Below are 26,609 nucleotides of genomic sequence, written 5' to 3' on the forward strand. Positions count from 1 at the left end.
TAGCAGCGTAGGGGGCCGCTTCACTACTGTACAAGATTCTAATGTGGGGCAAACCTTGAGATGGAATCGACAAAAATAAAATAACAGCCACACCACATGTTTAAGAAAAGTCTGGATTTATTAAGACTTGTTTTTAGATTACAATTATATACAATTCAATGCCGATACCGATAAATAACAGGTAATTATATTATGTAATATATTATATCTATAAATAAGTGATCTTATTTCAACTATGAACTAAAATAAATAAGCATACCAAATTAATTAAAAAAATAAGTTCATACAGCTAATCTTTATAATTTAAATTAATTAATGATAACTGCGATCTAATTTAGTTACAAACATAGTTAATAAGGTCCACTGTTACTACATTATGGATAAAATATCTGAAATAAATGTTTATTTTTTGTGGAATTAGGTTTTTTAAAAATCCCGTGGGAACTCTTTAATTTTCCGGGATAAAAAGTAGCCTATGTCACTCTCCCTGTCTTTATCTATACCCATGCAACAAATCATATCAATCCGTTGCACCGTGGCGTCGTGATTGAAGGACAAACCAACAAACAAACACACTTTCGCATTTATAATAAGGGTACTGATATTATACGCCGATCAATAAAGTATTCGAAGTTACTATTCATACTATAGGGTGAAATGTGAAAGAAGTCTGTCGTTAAAGATGATGTTTTTGAAGAGTTGAGGCGCGCCGGGATGCGGCGGCGCGCGCGGCGTTTGGCGCGAGGCGCGCACGTGAGCCACGGTGTCGCGCACGTGCGCGCGCGGCACGTCCCCGCGCAGTGCCAGCAGGCGCACCAGCTGCTCCTCCGACACGTCCGGGCACTTCTCCAGCAGCCCGTGCAGGTCCAGCGACAGCATCTCGATGTCCTGGCACCGCAGCACCTGAATGTACTGGTTGGTGAATACTTGTATACTGGTATAGCAAATGTAAAAACCATCTGCTGTCCAAAACATGCCCAACGAACAAACAAACCTCAAATATGTATTAGATTGGATAGAAGCGCGCCTTTCTAGAAGGTGCCTATTTACTCTTCTTTTGAAGATACCAATATTATAGCTAGCGACATTAATATTATCCCCACGTCTGCTCGTGTGTTTAGACGGAAACGGAAACCTAGACGAATGTTCGCACCTTGGCAATCTGTTAAAAAAATTGGTCGGCAAAGATTCGAATACTAAGAATTACCTTTAGGACTATTTTGACACAGAACAATCAAGTCAATTCATTCTGTCAGCAAGTATTACCGTTCGGTGAACATAATTTAGTACGAGTTTTATTCCCATATCAGGTATTGACCTATTTTGTATAGTTCCCGAATGTTGAAGTACCACTTACCTCTGCCAAAACACCCATAACTTCAAACGGCCAGTCCACGTTGACGCCCTCCGCATGTAACGCTATCTTTCTGAAGAAAGCTCTTATTTGATTAGCTTCCTTCACAATCTTAGCGGCGGCTTGTTGAGCTTCTTCTACCGTCTTAAAAGTTATCTTCTTTGACAACATTGCAGTTATATACTTTTTGTATACAAGATTCTGGGCCTCGTTTATCACATATTCGAAGTTCTTTTCCCTTAAATGGTTATAGTCTTGGAAATAGTCCTCTAGTGTGACACAAATCGTGTCGACTGGTATAGTTGAAGTCATCCATTTGATGGTAAATAAATCATCAAAATGTTCCTCCAAATCCAAAAATGCCTCTTCCAACAGAAATTTTGCTGCTTCATCTCTTAATGTCTGTAACAATGATTCTTGTGTTTATTCTGTAGAAATTGTTGGCGTCGTAGCGCATCGTTAGGCATGGTACAGCGAGCTCGATGACGTAGCGGCACCGCACCTCTTCACTCGTACCTGGAAAGTATGCAGCAGGCGCTCGAAGCTACGCTCAGCGGGAGGGTGGTGCTTGGCGGGCGGCCAGCGCCGCGTCTGCGTCTGCTGCGCAAGCCGCACCATCTGCTCGCAGTTGTTGACGATGGTGATCATGTGGTGCGTGAAGTACGCCAAGCGCGACCTGTCCGCGAAGTGGGCATTCTGTACGCAAAAGTACACGCTATGTAAGTTCTGCCTTATAGGTAGACTGCCGTGGCTCGTGGAGCGCAATAGACGCACGCGACGGTTCTGCCAACCCGGTTATGACATTCATGTGGAATTCGGATATATCCTGGAAAACCAGAGCTCCAAAAAATTATTTCCCATCTAGAATTTATGACTAAAATTAATATTGTCACCTAAATATATAACAGGAAAAGTTGACTGACTGACTGATCTATCAACGCACAGCTCAAACTATGGATGGATCGGGCTGAGATAGCTATTTTGACGTAGACATCCGCTAAGAAAGGATTTTTTTAAATTCAAACTCTAGGGGGGTAAAAAAGGGGTTTGAAATTGGTGTACTCCACGCGGACGATTGTAGCATAAATATACATATAAAAATTATCCTGATATGACACGGCCATAAGCTAGTCAACAATGAAATCGCGGATGCACTGACCAAAATATATTCACCCTCATAAAACTTTAAAATTAACACAGAAATAATGAAGTAAATTGTGACGTTCTTGAAATTTTACAATACACTACCTTAAACTGTATGACTCCTTCTCTATACATGTTCCCATAACGCGTGACCTGCTCAACACTCAGCAAGAGGGCCTTGAATGTGATTTCCTTGCTTATAGTTTCCGTTACCTAAAAGAAAAGAAACCATTGTAACGCCAGTAGAAAAATATTACTTGACATCAACAAATTCGTCAACAGTCACAACACACACAGCATTCTTTTCCAAACTCATTCTGCCAGTTTCCTTTTTCTAAAATATCTGAAGATATGATCTTCAGATTTTAGAAAAAAAGAAGAAATAATAGCGTGCATGATCCAAGTATAACTTGTATAGCGTCTCCTCCACGACACGCATTCGTGCTAGCGCCACTGACCTGCAAGTTCTGGTCGATCATCTGGAAGATGATGACAGGCGCGTGCGTGTGGAAGGCGTTGGTGTGGGGTTCCACCTCGGGCGAGCGCTCGCCGGCCCACTCCGCACGCTCCGACTCTAGCGTCTCCTCCACGACACACCTTCATGCTAGCGCCACTAACCTGCAAGTTCTGGTCGATCATCTGAAAGATGATGACAGGCGCGTGCGTGTGGAAGGCGTTGGTGTGGGGCTCCACCTCGGGCGAGCGCTCGCCGGCCCACTCCGCGCGCTCTGACTCCAGCGTCTTCTCCATCCATTCCATGTAATTGGACTCCATTTTCTATTAAGTAAATTACATGAAATAAAAAAACATGCGCAGTCACCTTTACCCCCGGATGAACTAATACTTTTTGACGATTAGATATTAAAACGTTTAAAATAAAAATAAATGAGTCATGATGTAATGTAATACCTCAATAGTTTTAAAAATGAGTTGTATCATAGCAAATAAAACATGTATTGTGCTTTTAATTTATGGCACTATTTGGTACTATAAAACACCTAGATAATAGATGGCGGCGACAAAAAAGCTGTCCTTTTTGGCAGCCATTTTAAATTTTGCAGTAACGGCATTCCGAACCAGTGGTAAATTAAACTAGTTAACGATTCAAAAGAACTTGTAATAAGTGTACTTGAATAAAATAAATTCTATTCTATATTCTAAATAGGGTCGCATTACTTCCATCCCAAAAAAGAGCAATTCGACCCTAAAAGTTTTACTTCAAACATAGTAGCCGCGTGTACACCCGAAGGAAGTTACTTTTTGGACAACCACAGGTGAGGCTCACGGTGTATGCAAGGTAAGCCCAATACAAACAAAAGCCTGTCCAATAAAAAGTAACAATAAGCCCAGGTTGGCAGGTTGGTTGAGTCACTCTGACCCAAACTGACACAGATTCAATCTGATCCAATTTAATTTAATCTAACTTACATATGACCCATTCTGACCTAATCCAAATCCATTATGTAAATCTATTCCACTCCCCCACCCTATACATCTAAAGTGTCTTTATCTTAAAGTCAAAAATTATCGTCTGTCTTAACATTAATATTGAATAAAAAGTGTATGGGATTAGAAGTCACATTTACGACTTAGATTTCGTAAGTTTGAACCATAATGCAGACCTATCCTCCGTAAGGCTCAAGAAGCACCAGACTAGAAATTTAATTTTAAAATGATACATCAATACAATGGTGCTGATTCTGAGCACACCTAAAATTAAGAGTATTTGCATTTTCTTCTTACTAATGTAATATGAAAAGGACAAACAAAGTTTGACAGTTTAAAATTTAATTTAGAGCTGTCAAACCTCGTGACTTTAGCTGTCAGTCGTGAGCCTATTGTTTAAATTCGTAGCGTGCACTAAAATTTAAGAATCTTTAAATGTAAAATTCGTGCTCCGTCCTTTTTTAGCAATATTAAAAAGAAAAAGATGCAAATACTCTAAATTTAGTTTGGAGAAAGACAAGAGAATCGGCGCCATTGACAACATTAATTTACCTGTAAATATTCATCCTGTAACTTCTGCATTATTTCATCAGTCAGTAATGGTGGCAGAGTGGAAACATCCACACTGACTTTCGGGCTGCCCATCAACTCGGGACCAGGATATGTGTTCAGAATCCATGATAACAAAGTAACATACTCATTACCTTCTAAACCAGTCTGGACTATTTCTTGTAACTAAAAATAAAGTTTCATACAGTAATACTTTTCACCAAACCGCCGCGCCCACCAACTAAAACTACCATAAGTCCCAAGAAAAAAATTGTCACAGATTTTATCAATTTTGATTTGAGTGTCATCTCATGCTTGGGAATTCTAAAAAGCTGTGATAGCCTTGTGGTTAGGACGTCTGCCATCTAATCGGAGGTTGGGGGTACGATCCCAGGCACGCACCTCATCTTTCGGAGTTACACAACTCACTGCTAGTGAAGGAAAACATCGTGAGGAAACCTGCATACCTGAGAGTTCTCCATAATGTTCTCAAAGGTGTCAACCAATCCGCACATGGCCAGCGTGGTAGACTATGGCCAAACCCTTCTCACTCTGCGTGGAGACCCGTGCTCTGTAGTGAGCTGGCGATGGGTTGATCATAATGATGATGATGGGATTTCTAAAATAAACGACAAAAAATCAAGTTTACCAACTCGCGGACAGTGCCCTGATTATCAAACGTTACAAGTCTTGTATTACAAGCGTTTCTCTTGTAAATTTGTGCATTTTTACAACAATGCGTTTATCAAAACTACACTTGTAAACTACAAGCTACAAGTAATATCACTTGTAATACAAGTGTTTTTCACACTTGTATTTGTGGTTTTGTTCATCAAAAATGCCTTTGTAACTTGTAACTTGTAACGAAAAAGTTGTAGAGCCTCCGTTGACTCTTAATTTATTTTACAAGTTGTATGCAAGTATGATATTGTATAAAAGAATAATTAAATTATCTAGTACCTAGTAGTAAATAGGTAAAATAACTATAAAATAATTCAAAGGTGTAATTTTATTAAACTTATCAATGGTGCTCTTCTTAAATTTGACCAAAACGTGTCTCATGTACATACGAGTATGCTGGCATAATCTTTTTCGGCAGATACAAGTCCAAGCGACTGACATAGCAATAGTATCTCTTTCCACTCTGCTATTTTTTGGTCTTTAGATAATTTATCAGTAAATGCGCCAAATAAAATATCTTTTTTGTCACGAATTACTTAATTGAAGAATAATTGTAACTTTCGAATCAGATTTCGCCATTTTTTGCAGTGTAATTCGAATAGCGAAATTTTTTAAAGTCTATCTATTTTTCCAAATTTTAAGTCTAACCTTAATTCACGAAAAAGAATGTAATATTTTTAATTTAAACTTTTTGTGTAGGTACTTCCTGTTGATGTACCGAAATAGAATAAATAAAAATAGGTAGGTAAATAAAATAAGAAGCAACAGGTTTTACAAATAGGTTATTTAACACAAAATTAAATTATTTGAAAAAAAAATATTTTTAACAATAACTTGACTAGTTATGGTACCGTAATTTCTATTTTATCGACATTTATTACGGTTGAAAAATTATTTTGCAATTTAGCAAAAATAAAGTGTTATAAATTAAAAATACAAGTTCTACAAGTCTTGTAAAATCCTACAAGTCTCTTGAAATTATTTGATGAACATAATTTACAAGAGTTTGTAAAAAAGTTCTTGTAACTTGTAACTTGTGAGCTTGTAGACTTGTAATGTTTGATAAACAGGGCACAGGATGTATGTTTAGAATCCATAATAACAAAGTTGCATACTGATTAGTAATGACTGTATATTTTTCTTGTAACTAAAAAATAAAGTTTCACAGTATGTACTAATACATTCCATCAAACCAAGACCATCATAATTCACAAGAAAATACCATCACAGTTTTATCGATTCCAACGATTTGAGTAAATCAGTCATTTATAAGAATGATATTTCATCAACTTCCAAATGAAATATTTCACGCTAATGACCTGATGTTTTTTAAAATAGATTAGATTAGATTTATTTTTTCATGTACATTACACCAATAAACAACAAAATCAAGTTTAAATTATGAAACTTACACTAGTGGATAAGCAGGTGTGATACATATTGACGTATTTATTGACGATGTCGTAATGGGGCGGGAAGCATGGAACGCATAAAGTCTTAACCACCATCAGATCTTCTAGAATGAGCTGCCTCGTCAATTCCAGGTAGCGTATTAGCCATAACTTGTTATCCTCGCGCTCGTCCACGCGAGTCCCCTCCACGCGTTGAGCGGTGACGCGCTCTAATACTTCAAAAGCTTTCGTGCGCCAGTTCTTCGGTCTTCCAGGTGGCATAAATCCTGATTGGTCTTGTTGCTGAAAAAATCGACAAATTAGATACATTTATTTAATCCAAGTGAAGCGTAGATAGAGTAATAAAGGTAGATGCAGGAACGTTTGCTTTCTCATTCGCACTAAAAAGAGAGCACAGATAAAGTTACTAATGTGATAAACAGAGACACAGCTAACCTATTTTTTGTCCCTTATCGTGTAACTGGTTGTTTTCAAGAATACATACAAGGAGTTGCAAAACAAACTTTGAGAATTCGTGGCGTAATTGTATTTCTCATGAGTTATTTACTTGTTTTCACATAAAAAACGTTTAATACAAATATTGTTGATCGGTTAATACAAATATTGACTACTAAACAATGGTAATAACTGTCGTGTTATTCATCGTTACGTCGTGCTATCGCTATCTCATACGCGGTTACACAGTACTTACATCTACCTATTATTCTATCTACGAAGTGAAGCTATTGTTATACTACATCTCTTAATGACCCAATAGTTTAAAAAAAGATCACAAATTCATTGCTTTAGAAATTATAACATAATTTGGTAAAACAGTTTCATGGCTCGCCTGATTCCCATCCAATTTTGGTTCCTACAGTTTACTTTAATAGGTAACATGACTTTGTAAAAGTCTGCCCTCTTATTTATGATCGTTACATTCTGTAGAATTACATTTCTCTGAATACACGAGAAAATCTTCTACATTTTACTCTTTCACCATTATTTTTTATAAGGATAGACATATTTCAAGGATCACAAATTTCAAAATAAATATAACTTTCTTATATTTATAGTTGTCGGGCATAATTGAATATTCATTGAATATTCAGTGTAATATGTTTGTATGGAGAATCACGTATGAAGTGTAATCTTTTAAGTCACAGGCAATCCTAATTCCTAACTTAGGAGTTCCTAGTTCAACAGGAAGCAAAACTGTAAGTTCATGTTTATACCTAATCAATAAATAATTAAATACATTATTAGCAAGAAAATCGCGTCTTGTTTACCTGAAGTGCCATCTGATCTCTCTTCTCTTCCCTCTCAATAATTCTAAGAGCTGTTACAATGACCGTCGGCTCCTTTCGTACAGTGTTCAAAGTTCTCTCTAAAATAAGTTTGATCTGCTTTTCTAACAAATTGGAGACTGCCTCAACATCCTCAAAGTAGGCTTTGAGCATGATTTTATCATGAGAGGACTGATTTGGTAACCTGTGTAGCTCATACAGTAGATCATCTCTTGAATTCTCCAAATCACTGAGACACTGTAATGTAAAAATGCATAAAAAAGATTTCTGCTGTACACAATCTTTGAACAAAACTATGAAAGATTTGATATAGTGGTATCCTTTTCCGCAGGGAGCGTTATGAAAGAGATGGCAATACATTTTGAACTGTCATTTAAATTTAGTTAAGAGATTGTGTACAACAGAATTAGCTACATTACTTGTACAACTATTCAGTCATATGATGCCTGCGATATGAACTTCGTGAATTTAGTTTTACTTATAATCCCGTGGGAACGATTTGATTTTCTGGAATAAAGAGTAACTAATGTCCATCTCCAGGATGCCAGCTACCTCTTTACTAAAATTTCGTCAAAATCGGTTAAGCGGATGGGCCGCGCAAAGGTAACAGGCAGACACACTTTCGCATTTATATCTAACTAGCAGATGTCCGCGACTTCGTCCGCGTACTGGTTTCTCATGAGATCTGAAATTTTCCCGCTGCAAAAGGCCTCACTTACCTACTCACTCAGTCTCACCTTAAGACACGGAACCCAGAATACCTAAATGCCAATTTTCATATCTCTAACTTCAAAAACATAGGATTTTCATATAACCCTTCCACCCACATTTTACTCCCTTAGGGGGGAATTTAGTTAGATCCTTTCTTATCTGATACCTACCCCCTAGAAAAAGCCTACATTACAAACTTCAAGTAAAATAACAATTGTTAAAACTTTTCTATAAAAACATTGCCCCCCTATTTTACCACCCTTAAGGGGGGAATTTCCCAAATTGAATTATACAGATCTTTATTGTTTAAAGCTAATAACCTAAATGTCGATTTTCACGTCTCTAACTCCAAAAACAATGGACTTTCATACAACCTTCGACCCCCTCTTTCACTCCCTTAGGGGGGGAATTTAGTAAGATCCTTTCTTATCTAATACCTACCCCCTAGAAAGAACCTACCTTCCAAATTTCAAGTAAAAATAACAATAGTTAAAACTTTTCTATAAAAACTTCTCCCCCCTATTTTACTATTAGGGGGGAATTTCCTAAATTGACTTATATAATTTTTTATTATTTAAAGCTAATAACCTAAATGTCGAACTCCTAAAACAAAGGACTTTCATACAACCTTCGACCCCCCCCTAAGGTTGTGAATTTTTCAAAACCGTTTCTTAGCTGACACCTACGTCCTAGAAAAAACCTACTTTCCAAATTTCAAGTTTGTAGGCTTTTAGTTTCTGAGATTTCGTGATTAGTCAGTCAGTCTGTCAGTAAGTGAGTGAGTGGTATTTCTCTTTTATATATTTAGATATCTGGTTTTCTTTAGATTTGTGATAAGTATGTATGACAGCTGAGCCTTCACAGTCTATGATAAATATACAGTTACAGTCGATTGCAGAGAAAAATAAATATACAAAATACAAAATAACTTGTAAAGTGCATACTTTGCAGTACTGTGTGAGCTTCACCAGCCAAGCAACTGAGATATTCCAAGCATGCACAGTCGTAATTTTTAGGGTTCCGTACCTGAAGGTTGCCAACAGGACCCTATTACTAAGACCACTGTCCATCCATTCGTCTATCCATCTGTCTGTCAGTGGGCTGTATTTTGTGATAGGTATATAGGAAGAAAGATGAAATTTTACAGAATGTGTAATAACAAATAATAAAAATTTCAAAATTACTGCTACAAAAATTAAAAAATATTATTTCTTGTACGATGGTACGGAACCTTTCGTGAGCGAATCCGATTCGCACTTGACCGATTTTATTATAGCGAGATCTGTACCTGATGGGCATGTAGAAGTTTCCCCTCACCAATCCATTGGTTGGTTTTAGCAACACTTTCAGGTACAGTAAAAATGTGTTTCAAACTGTCCATAGCCGTCACGTATTGCGAGTGCCGAGAATCCTCCTCTCTCACAGCCTGAAGGGAGGCTACAAGGGGTGGCACACTCCTTAATAGTTCTTCTAGTTCATCCATTCTATAAACAGTAGTAGTACTATCTAGTAAAACTGGTTCAAATAGGTATCTGATTGTAACATTGTAGATTTAGAATTGCCCATTTTTGTGCTTTAAGATTTTATTGCATTACTGCATTGACTTGCACTTTAATTTTGTTTCCTTTATTTTCTACTAACTGATGCCCGCGACTTCGTACTCTCTGATTTTCTTTCTCTTCTCTATGTCACTGTATAGGTCTTAAACTATACCACTACAAAAAATCACGTCTATCCGTTGCGACGTGATTGAAGGACAAACCAACAAACCAACACACTTTCGCATTTATAATAGGGGTAGTAATTTTTATTATGTCAAAGTTACAAATTTTAACAAGAAAGTAAAATAGTGTAAAGCACAATAAGTTGAAATATAAAAAATAATAGATGATGCCTGTAATTTCGTCCGCATAAGTTTCGGTTTTTCAAAATCCTGTGGGATCTGAAAAACTGTTTGATTTTCCGGGACGAAAAGTAGCCTATATCCATCTCTGGGAATATGAATTAATTAACGGTTCATTATCATGATCAACCCATCACCGGCTCACTACAGAGCGCGGGTCTCCTCTCAAAGTGAGAAGGGTTTTGGCCATAGTCTACCACGCTGGCCATGTGCGGATTAGTAGACTTCACACACCTTTGAGAACATTATGGAGAACTCTCAGGCATACATGTTTCCTTACGATGTTTTCCTTCACCATTAAAGCAAGTGATATTTAATTAATTAAAACGCACATAACTCAGAAAAGAGGAGGCGCGTGCCCGGGATCGAACCCCCGACCTCCGATTAGAAGGCGGACGTCCTAACCACTAGGCTATCACAGCTTATGCTATCACAGCTTATTAATTGCATTGCAACACAATTAACGGTTACAGATAGATAAATGAATTACTTTGAATCAATTTGATGCACATCTTCCAGACATTCCTGTAATTGTCTCAAGCCAACACTAACTCCATCCAGTTTTCCTTGAACAGCAGACTTGAGTTGTGCCTCAATAGATGCTTTCTTATGAGTTATTCTCTTCTTGTATTGCTCTACCTAAAATATTTTCAAAATAAAGCTTGACATAATAACGATTATTATTGATATAAGACGAGAAACTTACTTTCTCTAACTGCCCTGGTCTCTGCATCATATTCATCACCATCTTTTCAGCCGCCGCTTTCGATTCTTCTTCAATTTCGTCCATAGTGCTCATTGTTGCACTTATTTTTGTCGGATTTAACTTAAATACCTAGTTATTAACCTATAGTTTTTACGGTAAGGTTGCTTTCACAAACAAATCACAAGATAATAATCTAAATCCCGCCCCCGGCCTAACCAATATACTCTGTGCCAACAACTTTGTATGGATTATTTTATTTATGTAAATAAACAAAGCAATCAACCAAAATATTTTTTTCGTACCACCTGCTCAAAAAAGTGACATTCAATGCCACCACCGACCAGAAATAAAAGAAGACGCACTAGTCCATAGACTATAAATTGAATGCCACAAAAAGCGTACATGACAATAGTCATTTTTAATCTGTTAAAAACAGGGAAAGAAAGTTGTAGGTACTGAATTTCATTCATCCCCTAGGGAGAGAATGTGATTTAAATTTGGAATACTAAGGTACCGAAATTTATACTGAACTTTTTTTTATTTTTTTTATTTATTCAGATACAAGATAGCCCTTGACTGCAATCTCACCTAATGGTAAGTGACGATGCAGTCTAAGGTGGGAGCGGGCTAACCTGGAAGGAGTATGGCAATTTTTATTAAACCCATACACCTTTGGTTTCTACACGGCATCATACCGGAACGTTAAATTGCTTGGCGGTACGGCTTTGCCGGTAGGGTGGTAACTAGCCACGGCCGAGGCCTCCCACCAGACAGACAGACTACATCTGTGTTTTTTTTTTAAATTACCAACATAAAGAATGTTTAACAAATCCAATTTAGACACAGCAAGAACCACGAAGGTTTACACCATTGAGTTTGTATATAAAGCATTATACATCTTTTTGAAAAAGGAATACGCATTTATTATGCAGTTATGATTATTAAATAAAATTACGAAAACCGACAAGGCCGTATGAGATTGATTGCCTTTGCTTTTCCGACAAAAAATATTAGTATAGGAATTTGCCGCGTTTTTGTTTTCTTCAAATACATAAACGTTAAGTTTATTTTAATTTATTTTTATAAATAAGTTAATGTTCTAAAAATACGTTTAATAAATGCTTATCTCATATTATTATTGTGTTATTTTTTTCGCAAATGGTACGAAAAGTAGAGTATTTACCTCGGTGATAAAGCTGTCTTAGTCTTGGGTGAACTTAAATCCCTCGCTACACTCAGGACTCGTCTTAAATCCCTCGCTTCGCTCGTGATTTAAGTTTTTAACACCCTCGCTACGCTCGGGAGTAAACCTCGAGTCCTTCCTTACGCTCGCGATTTAAATCGTCACCCGCGACAGAAGACACTGCTTTATCCCCTTGGTTAATAATCTACTATTATATAGCAAACGCCAAACACGGTACTTTTTCCATAGATAAGCTTTTTCTGGCTTTTTCCCTATATCTGTCATCACATCATATGTCATATATCATCACTTAGATGAATGATTACCTGGATGGAACTAGCGGCACGCTATGATGGCCGGTTTGACGTTTGTCCGCTCATGAAGTTCCGTATTAATTGATAACGACTTTGAAGGAAATAATTGTATTACTTTATTGACGATAGTGATGTGCAGAGATTCATAAATTTTATCGAATGTAGTTTTAGGTTTAGGACTCAAAATTTATTTATTAAATTGATTTCTTAAATGTATACAAGTGTAGAAAAATCAGTTTGCACCATTTAAGGGGTGAATGTACTTGTGAATATGAACAATTTTCACTATGTGGACAAACCTCTGAAATCGCAAAAAAATATCAATAAATTTTTAAAAATGGAATCTAATACGATCGTCACATAGGATCGCTGGCTAGCACAACTACTACCTCCGGCAAACTCGCGTCAATGCTCAATGCAAAACAAAGCAGTTTCGAATTGACGTTGCTTCGAAAAGTATAAACTGTCAGTGCAATGCGATTGTGATATAGTTTTGACCTGGCTTTGGATTTCAAATATTGATACTGCATTACTGTTGACCCTTGCTCGTTAATTTGGACTCTGTTCAAGCCCTTTGTTGTGGATTTCGTCGATATGACCGAACGTACGCAGAGAACTGTTCTAAATAGTCAGACACGTGAGTTCCTAATACGCCTTCGTAACTATTTCGATCGTGAAGCTCAAAATGGAGGGCCAATTTTACCTATAACGTCAGTGGTTGAACGCGTAGCTGATGCGCTTAATATTGGACAACGAACTGTTAGACGGATAACTAAAAAAAAATATGGCGAGACTGGCACAGAAGAAAATAAACTTCACACACCAAAAAAGAGAAAACGAGCAAAACCAGTCGTAGGCATCGATAGCTTTGATGCCGATGCTATCCGAAGACATGTTTACGGCTACTATTTACAGAAGGAGTATCCAACAAGAAAAAAGTTGGTGCATTCACTGAAGGAAGCTGGATTATTCTTCGGTGGGGAAAGTTCTTTAACGAAGATTTTGAAGACCATTGGATTTCGATACAAAAAATGTAACAAACGCAAAATATTGATGGAAAGATTTGATATAGCGATGGCAAGGTATACTTTTTTACGGCAAGTGAAAGAAATCAAAAATTGGCAAAATGTTGTGTTCTTGGATGAAACATGGCTTAATGCTAACCATACTGTAGGCCGTTCTTGGAACGATGACACAGCAGCATCTACTTCCAAAGTTCCTGTAGGAAAAGGATCGCGACTTATAATTTGTCACGCCGGAACCATCAACGGGTTTGTCGAAGGTTCTCTCATGGCTTTTGCGTCAAAAACCACTGGAGACTATCATGAAGACATGAATGGAGAAAAGTTTACTGAATGGTTTACCTCAATGTTGTGTAGCCTCCCTGAACCATCTATTATAATTATGGACAACGCCCCATACCACTCGATGCAAATTGACAAGCCACCTGCCCAATCCCAAAAGAAAGCTGATATCGTCGCATGGCTTCGTAAAAATGGCGTAGATGCAAACATGAATATGTTAAAAGCGGAATTAGTACGTCTTTTAAAAGAAAACAAACCAACCAAGATCCGATACGTCATTGACGAAATAGCATTAGAACATGGGCACAGAGTTATACGGTTACCGCCTTACCATTGTGAGTATAATGCGATTGAGTTGGTGTGGGCTCAAATTAAGGGATATGCTGCAAGACACAATACAGAACCCCCATTTACCACAAAAAAAATGCTAAAATTATTAGAAGAAGCTTGTGAACATGTGACTAAAGGAGACTGGGAAAAGGTTGTGAATAGAACTGTTAAATTAATAAGGGAAGATTATGAAAGAGATGTGAAAATAGATAATATTATAGAAAACGAACATATAATTATTAATGTATGTGATGATAGCAGTGACGACAGTGAAAATAGTAGTATGGACGAATCTGATTAATTATGGCCTTTTGTGGCACCTTTTTCGGTATCTTTTGTATTCATATGTTTCTTGTGTGCATATAAAGTATGTATATTCATTTTCGTTCAAATATTCAGTTCGTTCAAATAAATTAAATAAACATATACATTTTTGTTTTATTAAACCTATTTAATCAGGTACAAAAACAAAACTTAATTGTTTTTTGTTCGAGAATAAATTGACATTCCACATCACTATTGTAATGTGTCAAACCGGCCATCATAGCGTGCCGCTAGTTTAAGCTCCAAATGCGTGTCAATTCATTTATGTGTGCGTGCGTCATCTTGTCACTGTGTGCACCCATATACGGTTGGGACGACGAATTTTTTAAGGATATCGATATTACAGCTAAATTAATTCTCTATGTTCAGATGACGGAATACTTTCATTAAAAAACAGTAAATCTCTTCGAATATTTTTTTATTTATAAATGCGAAAGTGTGTTTGTCCTTCTTTCACGCCCTAACTAAACAAGCAATCGAATTGATTTTTGGATATATTTGAAAGGACGGAGAAGTAACAAAGGAAAGGTACTAATCCTCGCGGACGAAGTCGCGGGCATCAGCTAGTACTTAGTATAAAAGGAAACACATTTTAATTAATTCAAATCAATTTATTGAGTAAAAAGAAGATAGGCAAACAGTTTGTTGGTTCTACTTCCCACCGCTTCAAATGTAGGTAGATAAGAAATGTGACTTGTTTTAGGATCGTCTTTATACGTGAAACAAATTAGATCTAAGTTGAGATCAGCTGGCATATTATAGCTGCTCGATACTCTCTAGGATAGGATTTCCACACGCCACGGTCTTGCGCCAACACCATCCGACTCCCTGCGACTCTCTTTACAATCTGTTAAAAAAAACAAGTAATGAAATTAAAAAGCTATAAGACTCACGATGAACTACAGTGGCCCTGGTAAGTTTTATTTTCCTTATTACTGACCAAAAATAGATGTATTTGACGATTCAAAATTAAGAACTTCTAAAAGTTTATAATTGAATAAAAAATTATCCTCAATAACAGTCTTTACCAACTACTTACCTACTCCTGCAACATGACATTGAGGAGTTGGATTAGTGATTAGTTGTTACAAAGTTTATACCTACCTGGCAGCCAGCCTGGGTAGCCTAGTATCTATTCACAATCAGCAGACCCAAGGCTTCTAAGGTAGATAAAGTTCGACTCGTTTTGGTTTCACTATTAGCCAGCTCTTGACGTGGTTTTAGTTTCTTTATAACCTGAAATAAAATTTTATTTGTCATGCTTTTAAACATGCAAAATTCCTTATGATCGTCATAGGGATTTTTGCATTTTTAACAAAAATTAAAAAAAAAACTAAAACATAAGAAATAATTTACTTCCTCAAAACTGCAAATCAATAGTTGGTCTCTTTTTGTTTAACTATGGTCAAGGACATTTTGGAAATCTACAAAAGTATGCAAATATTATTAAAACGATAAATTTGATTTTATCGATAAAGTATGTACACACATCACTACAAATGAGGCCTAAAATAATGCATTAAATAAATATTAAATTACGCTATGAAACGTGATTTTGTTACTTTGTCACGAGATGATTACACTTAAAATATGCAAATCTTTAATTTTCAGCAATTTTCGGAGTAAAAATCGCGGTTGGAAGCGATGAAATAATTATTAAACACTTACCCATAAAAATACAATTCTGGAGCTTTTACGCCCCCTTCCGTAGATCTGGAGGTAAAAAACACACCGTCACACATTTTGTTTTCGCTTTTAAGCTTACTTTTGATTAAAATTCTTTGGAGCTAGGTCATAGAGATAGTATACATCATCTAAGAGGTAGGTCAACTCTTTGAGGTAGGTATTCTGTTTATCATTTTGACAGAACTACCTACCCAACCTTACCTGAACCTACCCACATTTGTTTACTCATCATTGTTTTTCCTGTTCCGTGGATGAACCTACCAGACTAGCAACAGACTAGTATATAGTGATCTGTGTAACCAAAGAGTATATAATCACTATGTGTGTAACCTACTAAATGTACAAAACATTTAGGTCCATTTTTCGGTCTACAATTCGGTCCTTGCCTAAGATTGCAGATAGAAATAGAATAGAAGCTAAATAATTTTGAAATGTGAAAGAAAGTCGCTACAATACCTTCTCGGGGATCATGTGGTCTTTTATAATCTTAATTATTTTATCCATAATCGCGTACTTTTTAACTGATGAATTAATACCGAAGTTAAAAAGTTTATTTAAAAATGCTGGCTTATTCGGAATCGATTTATGCAAGGTATCTAAGGACAAAATGTAAGTACTAACCATTATAGGTACTGTAATGTTATAAAAATTCATGAAAAAAGTTCTAAGAATAATGTGTTTAGGGTCCCGTTGGCACCCTATAATTTTAATACTAATAACTAAGACTCCGCTGTCCGTCCGTCTGTCTGTCAGTGGGCTGTATCCCGTGAACCGTAATAGGTAGAGACCTGAAATTTTCACAGAATGTGTATTTCTATACCTATAACAACAAATCCTAAAAAAACTTGTACAATGGTACCGAACCCTTCCTGTGCAAGTCCGACTCTCACTTGACCAATTTTATGAAATAATATGTTGTATGCCTCTATTGTTGAAAAATCTTGTGCACCACCTTTGTTTGTTGTTGCGATAAATGAGACATGAACGCATAGATAATTGACAGTCAGACAAAATATCATTGATTTTAATAAGAACCCTTATTTTAAATGCGATAGTGTGTTTGTTTATTGGTTTGTCCTTCAATCACGTCGCAACAGAGCAACGGATTGACGTGATTTTTTGCATGGGTATAGTTAAAGGCCTGGAGAGTGACATAGGCTACTTTTTATCCCGGAAAAATCAGAGTTTCCACTGCAATTTTAAAACCATAATCTACGCAAACGAAATGGGCAGGCATCAGCTAGTAAAGTATAATATTAAATTTGTTTTAGCCCAGAAGCAATTGGAGTGATTTCAGGATGCATATTTTTAATAACAATCTTGTTATTTATCCCAATATGCTTTGGGAACAGCCTAATGGATAGAGGAAACTTTCCACACAATGAAGTAAGTATGAATTCTTCAGTCATCGAAGAATATTAGTAAATGGTATTATTTTATGTATTTCTTAGCCTGTAGCACCCCTGGTAATGTGCCACAAGTTTTTCGAAGCATGCTCATCACTGTCAGACACAGGTGTGTAAACTCTGCTCCAATATCTATGTATTCAGTGTACCCTCTCATTGTGGCACACACACTATTATATGTACTTGCCTTCACGTTTTAGAATATATATTGTATGAGCTTTGTCCAAATTTTTTTTTTAGTTTGCAGAACTATTAGCAGCGTTACTGTCAATCTGTTGTATGCTACTGTTAGGATTTGCTGATGACGTGTTGAATTTAAAATGGAGATATAAGTTGCTGTTACCAACCATTGCATCACTGCCATTACTGGTTGTGTATTATGTCAACTTCAACTCCACAACATTTATTGTACCAATACCTTTACGCCAGTTCTTTGGGATATCTGTGAATATTGGTAAGAATTTTATTTTATACTTCTTTATTATTTTAAATAACTAAAAACCAATTATTTTACCTATTTTAACTTCATATTTTATTAATAACTAGATGATGCCCGCCACTTCCTCCGCATTGATTTAGGTTTTTAAAAATCTGTGGGTACTCATTGATTTTCTGGAATAAAAAGTAGCCTATGACCTTCCTCGGGATACAAACTATCCCTGTACCAAATTTCGTCAAAATCAGTTGAATTGAATTATTATCATGAATTATTTTTGTATTTTTTGTTAAGTACTACTCTTATTATGTTTATACTTATATTTACTCTTATTTATATTATAGTATTATTCTTTAAGTTCTTCAAATAATATATGATTAGTGCTACTTTTTGATCTCGTAATTACACATTTCGTATGTTTATTTTACTTGTTATGCACAAAATATTATTTTATTAACGATTTTAATCTGAACCGGAATGGACGACACCACTATTTTTGTTAACAGTTTGTTAAGTATCATTATTTTTAAGTTTGACATTTCTGTCATTTAAGTCTCTGGAATTTAAAAAAACCGACCAAGTGCGAGTCAGGCTCGCGCAATGAGGGTTCCGTACTACAGTCGTATTTTTTCAACATTTTGCACGATTATTCAAAAACTATGATGCATAAAAATAAATAAAAATCTGTTTTAGAATGTACAGGTGAAGACCTTTCATATGATACCCCACTTGATATAGTCACTCACTTCAAAAGTTGAAAATACTAATTATTAGTTCATGACCACAATTTTTTTTTGTGTGATCTAACCCTAAATTCGAGCTTTTCAGATTTTTCCCCAAATGTCAGCTATAAGATCTACCTACCTGCCAAATTTCATGATTCTAGGAAAACGGGAAGTACCCTGTAGGTTTCTTGACAGACAGACAGACAGACAACAAAGTGATCCTATAAGGGTTCAGTTTTTCCTTTTGAGGTACGGAAGCCTAAAAATAGACGATAGATTGAAGGCCTGATTCCTAATTCCATGGATATATCACATACTCATCATTTGTATTATTTAATATTGTTACAGGTTTTCTTTATTATATCTATATGGGAATGTTGGCAGTATTTTGCACTAATGCAATCAATATTCTAGCTGGCATAAATGGCCTAGAAGTTGGACAGTCTGTAATTATTGCCATGTCAATAATAATTTTTAATATTGTCGAGTTGAGTGGGGATCAGTATAAAGCTCATAACTTCTCTCTTCACATAATGATTCCCTACCTTGCTACTACACTGGCCTTGTTAAAACATAATTGGTAAGCTTAATATTATTATTATCAACATTAGAAAAGTATATTTTTCTAATATAATGCCAGTATTATAACTTTGCACTATAACAATATATTGTAATTGTGCAAAGCTGCTAAATAATTGTGATATTATTTTATTATAAACATTAAAATCTCTCATAATTCGGGATTGTGTAGACCAAAGCCTATTCTCTAAAAAAAAACTATTCTACCGATTTGGCTTTGAGCTAACTTTTTGTGTTTTATATGTCATGTTGAATGTTTTGATCATGTCTTGATAAAAATTTAAATGCTGTTATAAATAGGTATCTTTATTTTCCAGGTACCCATCCAAAGTTTTTGTTGGAGATACATTTTGCTATGTATCTGGTATGACATTTGCAGTAGTCAGTATCCTCAGTCATTTTAGTAAAACGGTTCTGTTATTTTTTCTGCCCCAAATTATCAACTTCTTATATTCTGTACCACAACTTTTCCGTATTGTACCCTGTCCCAGACACAGAATTCCAAAATATAGCGCGGAAACAGACTTGCTGCATGCTAGCAGAACAGTTATTTTAAAGAAAGACCTGTCATTCTTGACTAAAATTGTTCTACATATTTTTACTTTTCTGAAGTTGGTAGATAAAGTAGAAGATAGTGATGGTATAATGCTAAATAACCTGACGTTAATAAACCTGTTTCTAATAAAAATGGGACCAATGTCAGAGATTAGATTAACTAAAAGTTTATTAGTCTTTCAAATTTTTTGCACATGTATAGCATTTTTAATAAGGTACCCTATGGCGTCTTATTTTTATGATGTACATATATATAATAATTTAGTATAAATTATAGAAAGTGTCTAGACGGCCATGAGTGGTGGTTTAATAAAATAACAATAAATACCCTGCCACTAGTTTTGGGTTAAGAAATTACACTCTATCGCAAGTTATTAGGTTATACAATTTGTTTTTTAAACCAAACTGATAAGGTTCCATTTTTAATGGGTGTGTCATACTGTCTAGTATGCTTATGGTAGCCGGCGAACCCCATTATCAAAGTAGTAGTAGTAGAATGAAATCTGCATACTCGCTCGAAAATGAGGTCCAGAATGAGATAAGACTATGTGGCCAAGTGGAGTAAAGGGGGGAAGTGGCAAGCAAAGCGAACTTGCAGTCACAGTGACGAACGTAGCGAATAGGCTAGTTGACACTTTTTTTAAGTTGGTCTTAAATGGTTAATATTTGTCCTATTAGATCAAAAAAACTAACACTATATTTTTTTGCGCCCTAAAAACCGTAAAACTTTAATTTAAAAATATATTTTTCTTAGACAGGTGAAAACACTGTCGGCCATGTTTGGCCGATAGATTATTTATGCTCTGACGTCATGCATTTGTAAACAACAGCATAACCTCCCAAAGTTTAATAAACATGACTTCTATAATACTAGTTTACATGAAAAATATAGTAATTATCGTTATTGTATCATCCGAGAATGTAAAAACGCATCGATAAAGACCACAGGAAAGTTGTGGATTAGAGTGCCCAGTGAAATAAATATACGTAACACGCGAAGACTTGCTTAAAGGGATCCTATATCACTAACGACTGCAACCCAAATTTATTTTTGCAAAGATCACTTTGTTGTAAGTCTTACTTACTTAATAACTTATTCAATTTATAAAGAGAAAACGATAATTTTTTACGTTTACTATGTTATTAGTGAGAAATATATAAAAACTAGCTTATGCTCGTGACTTCGCCCGCGTGGACTTCATAAATTTCAAACCCCCATTTAACCCACTCAGGGGTGGAATTTCAAAAAATCCTTTCCTAGTGGATACCTTCTCTTTACCTACAAAGAACACACCCACCAAATTTCATGTATCTAGGACCAGCTGTTTAGATGTTTAGGCTGTGCGTTGATATATAAGTTAGTCAGGAGGACTTGAAATTTTATATATATGGATACTACGTTAGTCAATACGGATGACATTTGTTTGTTTACATATTTAATGACGTCACATCATGGCTGACAGCGTTTTCTGAGTTTCAAATAAAAATAAAAACTGTATTTAATTAAATTGGATTTATATATCCATCCTGCGTTTTTAATAATTGTTATTGATATATTTCGTTGTCTTAAGCAAAATACTATAATAAATAATCATTTATTGGACGAAATTAGATATGAGTCAAGTAGCCTATTCTGAAGGGAAATTGGGAACAGTACGACTATGTCAAAATAAATTATTTCTTAGAAATTACTAAATTGAGGGTCTTCCGAAATTTGTAAAATCAACGTCGGCAGTTAGTTTTAAATTCGTTAACCATTTTAAATTATCGATAAGATCTCACACATTTTGTTACTCGGAAAATAAGGCAGGTCTGTCTCTACCGGAATCTTGCTCTGGCGTAAATGAAGCTTAAAACGACCATTTGTGGCCTGCTAGACTGCTTATTATATTATTGTACATAAGTAATACAATCATACAAAAACTAAAAGAATTTAATATATTTTTATAAAATCTCATGTCATCAAGTATATTTTATTGTAAAATAATGACGTAATAAAAGAACTTAGTTTAGTTATTTAACGGGAAACTTGAAACTTAAACACAGACTTAAAACAATATTTGGATGTGTTTGTGTAATATGTTTATATTATAATGTGAATCTTGCACATTTTAAGGCCAAAGCTGTGCTGTGTATAGCATTAATTAATTATAATATTATTATTGATAATATTATAAGTGATATAAACCATGCTTGTACCTACATTGTTTTATTATTCATCAGATTAATTCCTAAATGTTGTATCTGCTATATAGAAGTTATCAGTTCTGGGTATAAATGCGAAAGTGTGTTTGTTTGTCCTTCAATCCCGTCGCAACGGATCAACATGATTTTTGCATGGGTATAGTTAAAGACCGGAGAGTGACATACCTATGCTACTTTTTATTCCAAAAAATCAAAGTTCCCATGGGATTTTAAAAACCTAAATCCACGCGAACGAAGTCGCGGGCATCAGCTAGTGTTTGTATAATTTAATTGATCTACCTACTTATACAAGTAGGTGAAACCTGTTTAATTTAAAAGTTAATAAAATGCTAAGAAGTTATATGTACTTTGAAGAAAAGAAGTTCCCTTAAAGCATGCGCCACATTCTTCTCATAATCATTTAATCATTTGTATGCAATCTTTAAATTATAGTAATTACTTTATTTACAAACATTATTTTTAAAATATATCACACAAACTTTAATACATAATATTTGAGATAATTCTAGTTATGAGTCCTATGAGATAGGAATTGGTATCTAGATCTAGTTTATAAAAATGCATTAGCAAACTCATTTTTTTATATAAAAAAAATACCAAAGTAAAGCATAATAATTGTGATTGATAAAATAATTTTTTCCAACAAATTTCAAGCTAATTTTTCTCTCAAATAAACGAATACCTACATAAAGTTTTTGAAAATGTAAATATTGTATGAAATCTTGAAGAACACCAATAACATTGAATTTGTAACTATTAATAAATGTATCTCAAATCAATTTGCATTGATATTAATACAATTTTGGGTTATTATTAATTAATTGTTAAATTAATTTAACCAAATGTCATATAATATGTTATCTTCTGTATCATGCTCGTTAATAACTCTTAGTGTTTTGAGAGTCTGCAAGTAAAATGTCAGTTCAGATGTCACAACACCGTGTTGAGGACTACCATTTGCTACAATGTTCATTTTACCTAATTGTTCTCTCAGTTTGTCTTTAAAATTATCATGCACTTTCATGTATATATTGCGAATTTGTTCTAAAGGTAAAATGTCTATGAGAGCCTCGTGAAGTTTAACTAAATGTTTAGATATATTTCGGAATGTTTGTGAGGGGACTGGAGGTTTAGCTTCCCAGCCCCCGAGTTGAGAGCATAACATGTTACTCACTATTATGGAAATTTTATTTTCAATTTCTTTTTTATGCCCAGCTATATCATTTTCTATGCTGTTAAACCCATTTAGAGATAGCTCTTTTGAGTGAATGTTCTCTAACAGCTTAATTATCAATGGCAAAAGCCATAAAAGAACTTGCAGTGATCGTGATACTAAAGCAAGGTTTGATGTTGAAATAGTCTTTAGGCCTGCACTTTGTATTGCTCCCGCTCCTAGTACCAACTGGCAACATCGTGAATTATACAATCTGGTGAGCTCCAACATGCAATGTACTAAGTATTGAACTATATCTGGAGATTGTTTGCATGCATCACAATATTCAAATAATATTTTGATTAAAAGCTGTACTGATGCAACAACAGCATAGTTTTCTTTGTTTATAATTAAATATTTTCCATCTGGTTTGCCACTTTCGTAAAGCAATGCTAGGGGAATTTCTCCAGTCTCACAAATTTTACTTATAACACTTTGCAACTCATATGGCACTTCTGCACTCTTCCATCTTTCAGCATTTAAAGCAGAAGTGAGCTGAAATCTTCGCTCAGAGTGTAAATTTTGAATATATTTCATAGCAAAACTCCTCAATGCCAGTCTCATTGCATTACTGTAATGTCCTGTAATTCTTTCACACTGCCTAGAAAAGTTCTCTGTTAATTCTGATAATTTAGACAGTTGAGTTAAATTTATTAATGCATATTCTTTATCAGTCTTTGTCACTATGAGATTGGCACACCTTTCATTACTGTAGTCTGAAAGTGAAGCTATCAGTTTTTTTATTTTTTCATCAATCAGATTCAGTTCTTCCTGAGTCCAAATCTCTTCACTGTCATTTCCAGTGATATCACTCATTTGACTAATATCCTGTATCAAATTACATATTGACATTATCCTTTTAAATAAATTCATAATGTTTGGAGTAACTTTTTGAAGAAATACTATACCTTCATTACATAATAACCAGGTATCAGCATTGGAACCCCTCAAAACAATTTCTGTACCACCATCTCTTTGTGATATTATTTCTATGAGACACTGTTTTACTGAAGCTTGAATGGATGTCATTGCCTCTGTTTTAAAAATATCGAGAAAATCAAACTCCCTTAGACGTAATATTCCAGACACAATTGATACAATTTTATCTCTATCTGGCAACTCCGACAGGTCTTTTGAGGCTCTGTTGAGATCGGTTACAATAAACCGTGAAAATTCATTGTTTAACATCTTATGAATTAATCTTTTCATTTCTGTCAATTGGGGAGACAAATGTCGAAAAGCTTGAATACCAGATAAACGAGTTGACAAGACTTTTTGTGTGGAACTAATCAAATCAAGTGCGGCGACATAGTCTGATGTACTCAGAAGAAGTTGAATCATGGGTTGGGTTTGCTGGACTATAGCTATTAACTTCAACAGTTCATGAACATTGTTTAGATTGTGATTTATCCTAGTAAGACTTATTAATTTTAAGGGACTTTCTGTTAAATTTTGTTTCACACCAGCAACATCCTTTCTTGTGACTTGTACTGTCTTCACCGCTCGTGCCATTTGTTCCATAATAGTATCATGAGACAGCATAGCATGAAAAAATGCATCTGATTTTTGAGCAACCTGTTTTGATATCTTCATTTCCACAACATCCAGGTATGTGCTTAATGTTTCTTGCAGTGTTCTTATTGTAGAGTTAATATCTGGTGTATTGGAGAGACCAGGGAAAACTTTGCTAAAATTTTGGGCATCATTGAGCGCCAGGGATTGCTCAAAGAATATACTTGGTATTTCACACACTGTCTCAACAACAGGTGTCTTCACCTTGATCGGCAAACTGTCCTTTAGCTGACAATGTCTTCTGTATCTCTTGGAAACCTTTTTACAATATGACTCAAAGTGTAATAAAGTTATTTCAGGCAGATATGGACTAGGATAAATTTCTATTTTGTCTATGAATCCATCACCCCATGTTTTTGTGAAAAAATTGCTCTGCTTGCCCCTGTTTGGATCATTTAAAACTGCAGGAAGATTTTGTGATGAAGAATAAAATGTCCAGTCATCTGTGGCAGTAGTCTTATAAAGGTGGTATTGTCTCACATGATATTTGAATCCTGCCTTTCTCAAGTCTCCAAACTGTAGTGCTGAACATATGCCGTTCTGTCCATATTGACACAGTATTATCGAGCCTTCTTTAACACTGTGTTTCTGTAGAATGTGCCTGAAAAAAGTATGAAACATGGCACTTTCAATATTTTTTTTAAATATAGTAAGTAATAAAATTGGTAACAACCCAAATTATAATAAAACTACCTGCTTGCATAGGTGTGCCTTACAGTGGTTAACTTAAAATAAACAAGCACTAATTCAGTCCCTAAGAATTCATGGTTGGAATCATCAAATTATTAATAAATTAATTAATTCGATTTATCCTAAATAACTACTGAAGCACTAATATTTACCTTTCAAATTCCGTGGCACTGTTGAACAGCAGGTTGGGGCAATGGATGCAGTTTTGCCAATTCGGCGTCCTATCTGAGGTAGATTTGTCCTCCATAACATCTTTGTATTATTTAATATTGGGAAAGCTACGCATTTATCCGTTTAATATCATCTGAATATTAGATTAACGCAAAGAATGAGCGAATACATGATATTGATAAAAACTTAAAAACGTCATTGCTCATCCCATCCGTCATTCTGACAAGTATGCAAATTATGCAATGTTGCCAGGGTTCTTAGTCGAAATTGTCGAAAGTAACATCATTTTGGTTCCTAAAAGATTACATTTTACTAGCAAAAGCGTTTTCTCCGTTTTCTCAATGAGAAAGCCTCTTATGAAAAAAAAGTAAAGATATTTATTTACAAGTATTAGTGACTGGCAGGACGTCTTTAAGAATGCAGTTACAGTTAATAATAAAATTAATTACTTTGAAAAAGCTTGTGAAGTGATATTAAATACCTACCTACAGAGTAGTTACACACCAATTATATACAAAATATACCTACCTACTAGTTATGTTATAAAAGATACACAGTAAGTACAGACAGAGGGCGATCTGACTACTAAATATTATCGCATTTCTTTTTGATACTTTACAAAACAGACGCTTTAAAATATATAGGTCAGAACAATTATTATTATTGGCAACCAAGTATGTGAGTGAAGTGAGAGCGTATGTGAGTATGTGAGTGTATGGAACCTG

The 26,609-nt window shown here is 35.1% G+C and overlaps 3 protein-coding genes and 1 long non-coding RNA gene across 4 annotated transcripts; 1 reads left to right on the forward strand and 3 right to left on the reverse strand.

Moving 5' to 3' along the window:
* Positions 1-162: 162 nt before the first annotated feature.
* On the reverse strand, positions 163-11,521 carry Sec6 (Exocyst complex component Sec6). Its single transcript, XM_034971168.2, has 11 exons — positions 11,192-11,521; positions 10,976-11,124; positions 9,871-10,066; positions 7,854-8,108; positions 6,586-6,867; positions 4,496-4,678; positions 3,116-3,274; positions 2,603-2,710; positions 1,871-2,050; positions 1,358-1,756; positions 163-903 (listed from the first exon to the last, which is right to left on the reverse strand). The coding sequence occupies exons 1-11, from the start codon at positions 11,282-11,284 to the stop codon at positions 646-648; spliced, it is 2,262 nt and encodes a 753-aa protein (XP_034827059.1). The 5' UTR covers positions 11,285-11,521; the 3' UTR covers positions 163-645.
* A 3,694-nt stretch (positions 11,522-15,215) lies between these two features.
* LOC138402694 (uncharacterized) lies at positions 15,216-16,223 on the reverse strand. Its single transcript, XR_011237041.1, has 3 exons — positions 16,003-16,223; positions 15,751-15,882; positions 15,216-15,493 (listed from the first exon to the last, which is right to left on the reverse strand). It is a non-coding gene; the product is annotated as an uncharacterized lncRNA (long non-coding RNA).
* A 381-nt stretch (positions 16,224-16,604) lies between these two features.
* Positions 16,605-22,235, forward strand: Alg7 (Alg7 dolichyl-phosphate N-acetylglucosaminephosphotransferase). Its single transcript, XM_034970815.2, has 5 exons — positions 16,605-16,941; positions 17,604-17,718; positions 17,979-18,192; positions 19,248-19,479; positions 19,796-22,235. Exons 1-5 carry the CDS (start codon positions 16,802-16,804, stop codon positions 20,301-20,303), a joined length of 1,209 nt encoding a protein of 402 aa, XP_034826706.1. The 5' UTR covers positions 16,605-16,801; the 3' UTR covers positions 20,304-22,235.
* Positions 22,236-22,622: 387 nt separating this feature from the next.
* Positions 22,623-26,107, reverse strand: scat (VPS54 subunit of GARP complex scat). Its single transcript, XM_034970966.2, has 2 exons — positions 25,866-26,107; positions 22,623-25,624 (listed from the first exon to the last, which is right to left on the reverse strand). The coding sequence occupies exons 1-2, from the start codon at positions 25,958-25,960 to the stop codon at positions 23,068-23,070; spliced, it is 2,652 nt and encodes an 883-aa protein (XP_034826857.1). The 5' UTR covers positions 25,961-26,107; the 3' UTR covers positions 22,623-23,067.
* Positions 26,108-26,609: the final 502 nt, after the last annotated feature.

This window comes from Maniola hyperantus, chromosome 8 (assembly GCF_902806685.2).
Source record: "Maniola hyperantus chromosome 8, iAphHyp1.2, whole genome shotgun sequence".
NCBI classification, from domain to species: domain Eukaryota; kingdom Metazoa; phylum Arthropoda; class Insecta; order Lepidoptera; family Nymphalidae; genus Maniola; species Maniola hyperantus.

Bases quoted from the DNA above. Each gene is read 5' to 3' on its own strand.
- scat (XM_034970966.2), bottom strand. From the start codon at position 25,960: ATGGAGGACAAATCTACCTCAGATAGGACGCCGAATTGGCAAAACTGC. The intron at 25,625-25,865 runs GTAAATATTAGT...TACTTTTTTCAG, and splicing joins AGTGCCACGGAATTTGAAAG to GCACATTCTACAGAAACACA.
- Sec6 (XM_034971168.2), bottom strand. From the start codon at position 11,284: ATGAGCACTATGGACGAAATTGAAGAAGAATCGAAAGCGGCGGCTGAA. The intron at 10,067-10,975 runs GTAATTCATTTA...TACTGTTTATAG, and splicing joins GTGCATCAAATTGATTCAAA to AATGGATGAACTAGAAGAAC. The intron at 8,109-9,870 runs GTACAGATCTCG...TTTACATTACAG, and splicing joins AACTTCTACATGCCCATCAG to TGTCTCAGTGATTTGGAGAA.
- Alg7 (XM_034970815.2), top strand. From the start codon at position 16,802: ATGTGGTCTTTTATAATCTTAATTATTTTATCCATAATCGCGTACTTT. The intron at 16,942-17,603 runs GTAAGTACTAAC...AATTTGTTTTAG, and splicing joins AAGGTATCTAAGGACAAAAT to CCCAGAAGCAATTGGAGTGA. The intron at 18,193-19,247 runs GTAAGAATTTTA...ATATTGTTACAG, and splicing joins TGGGATATCTGTGAATATTG to GTTTTCTTTATTATATCTAT.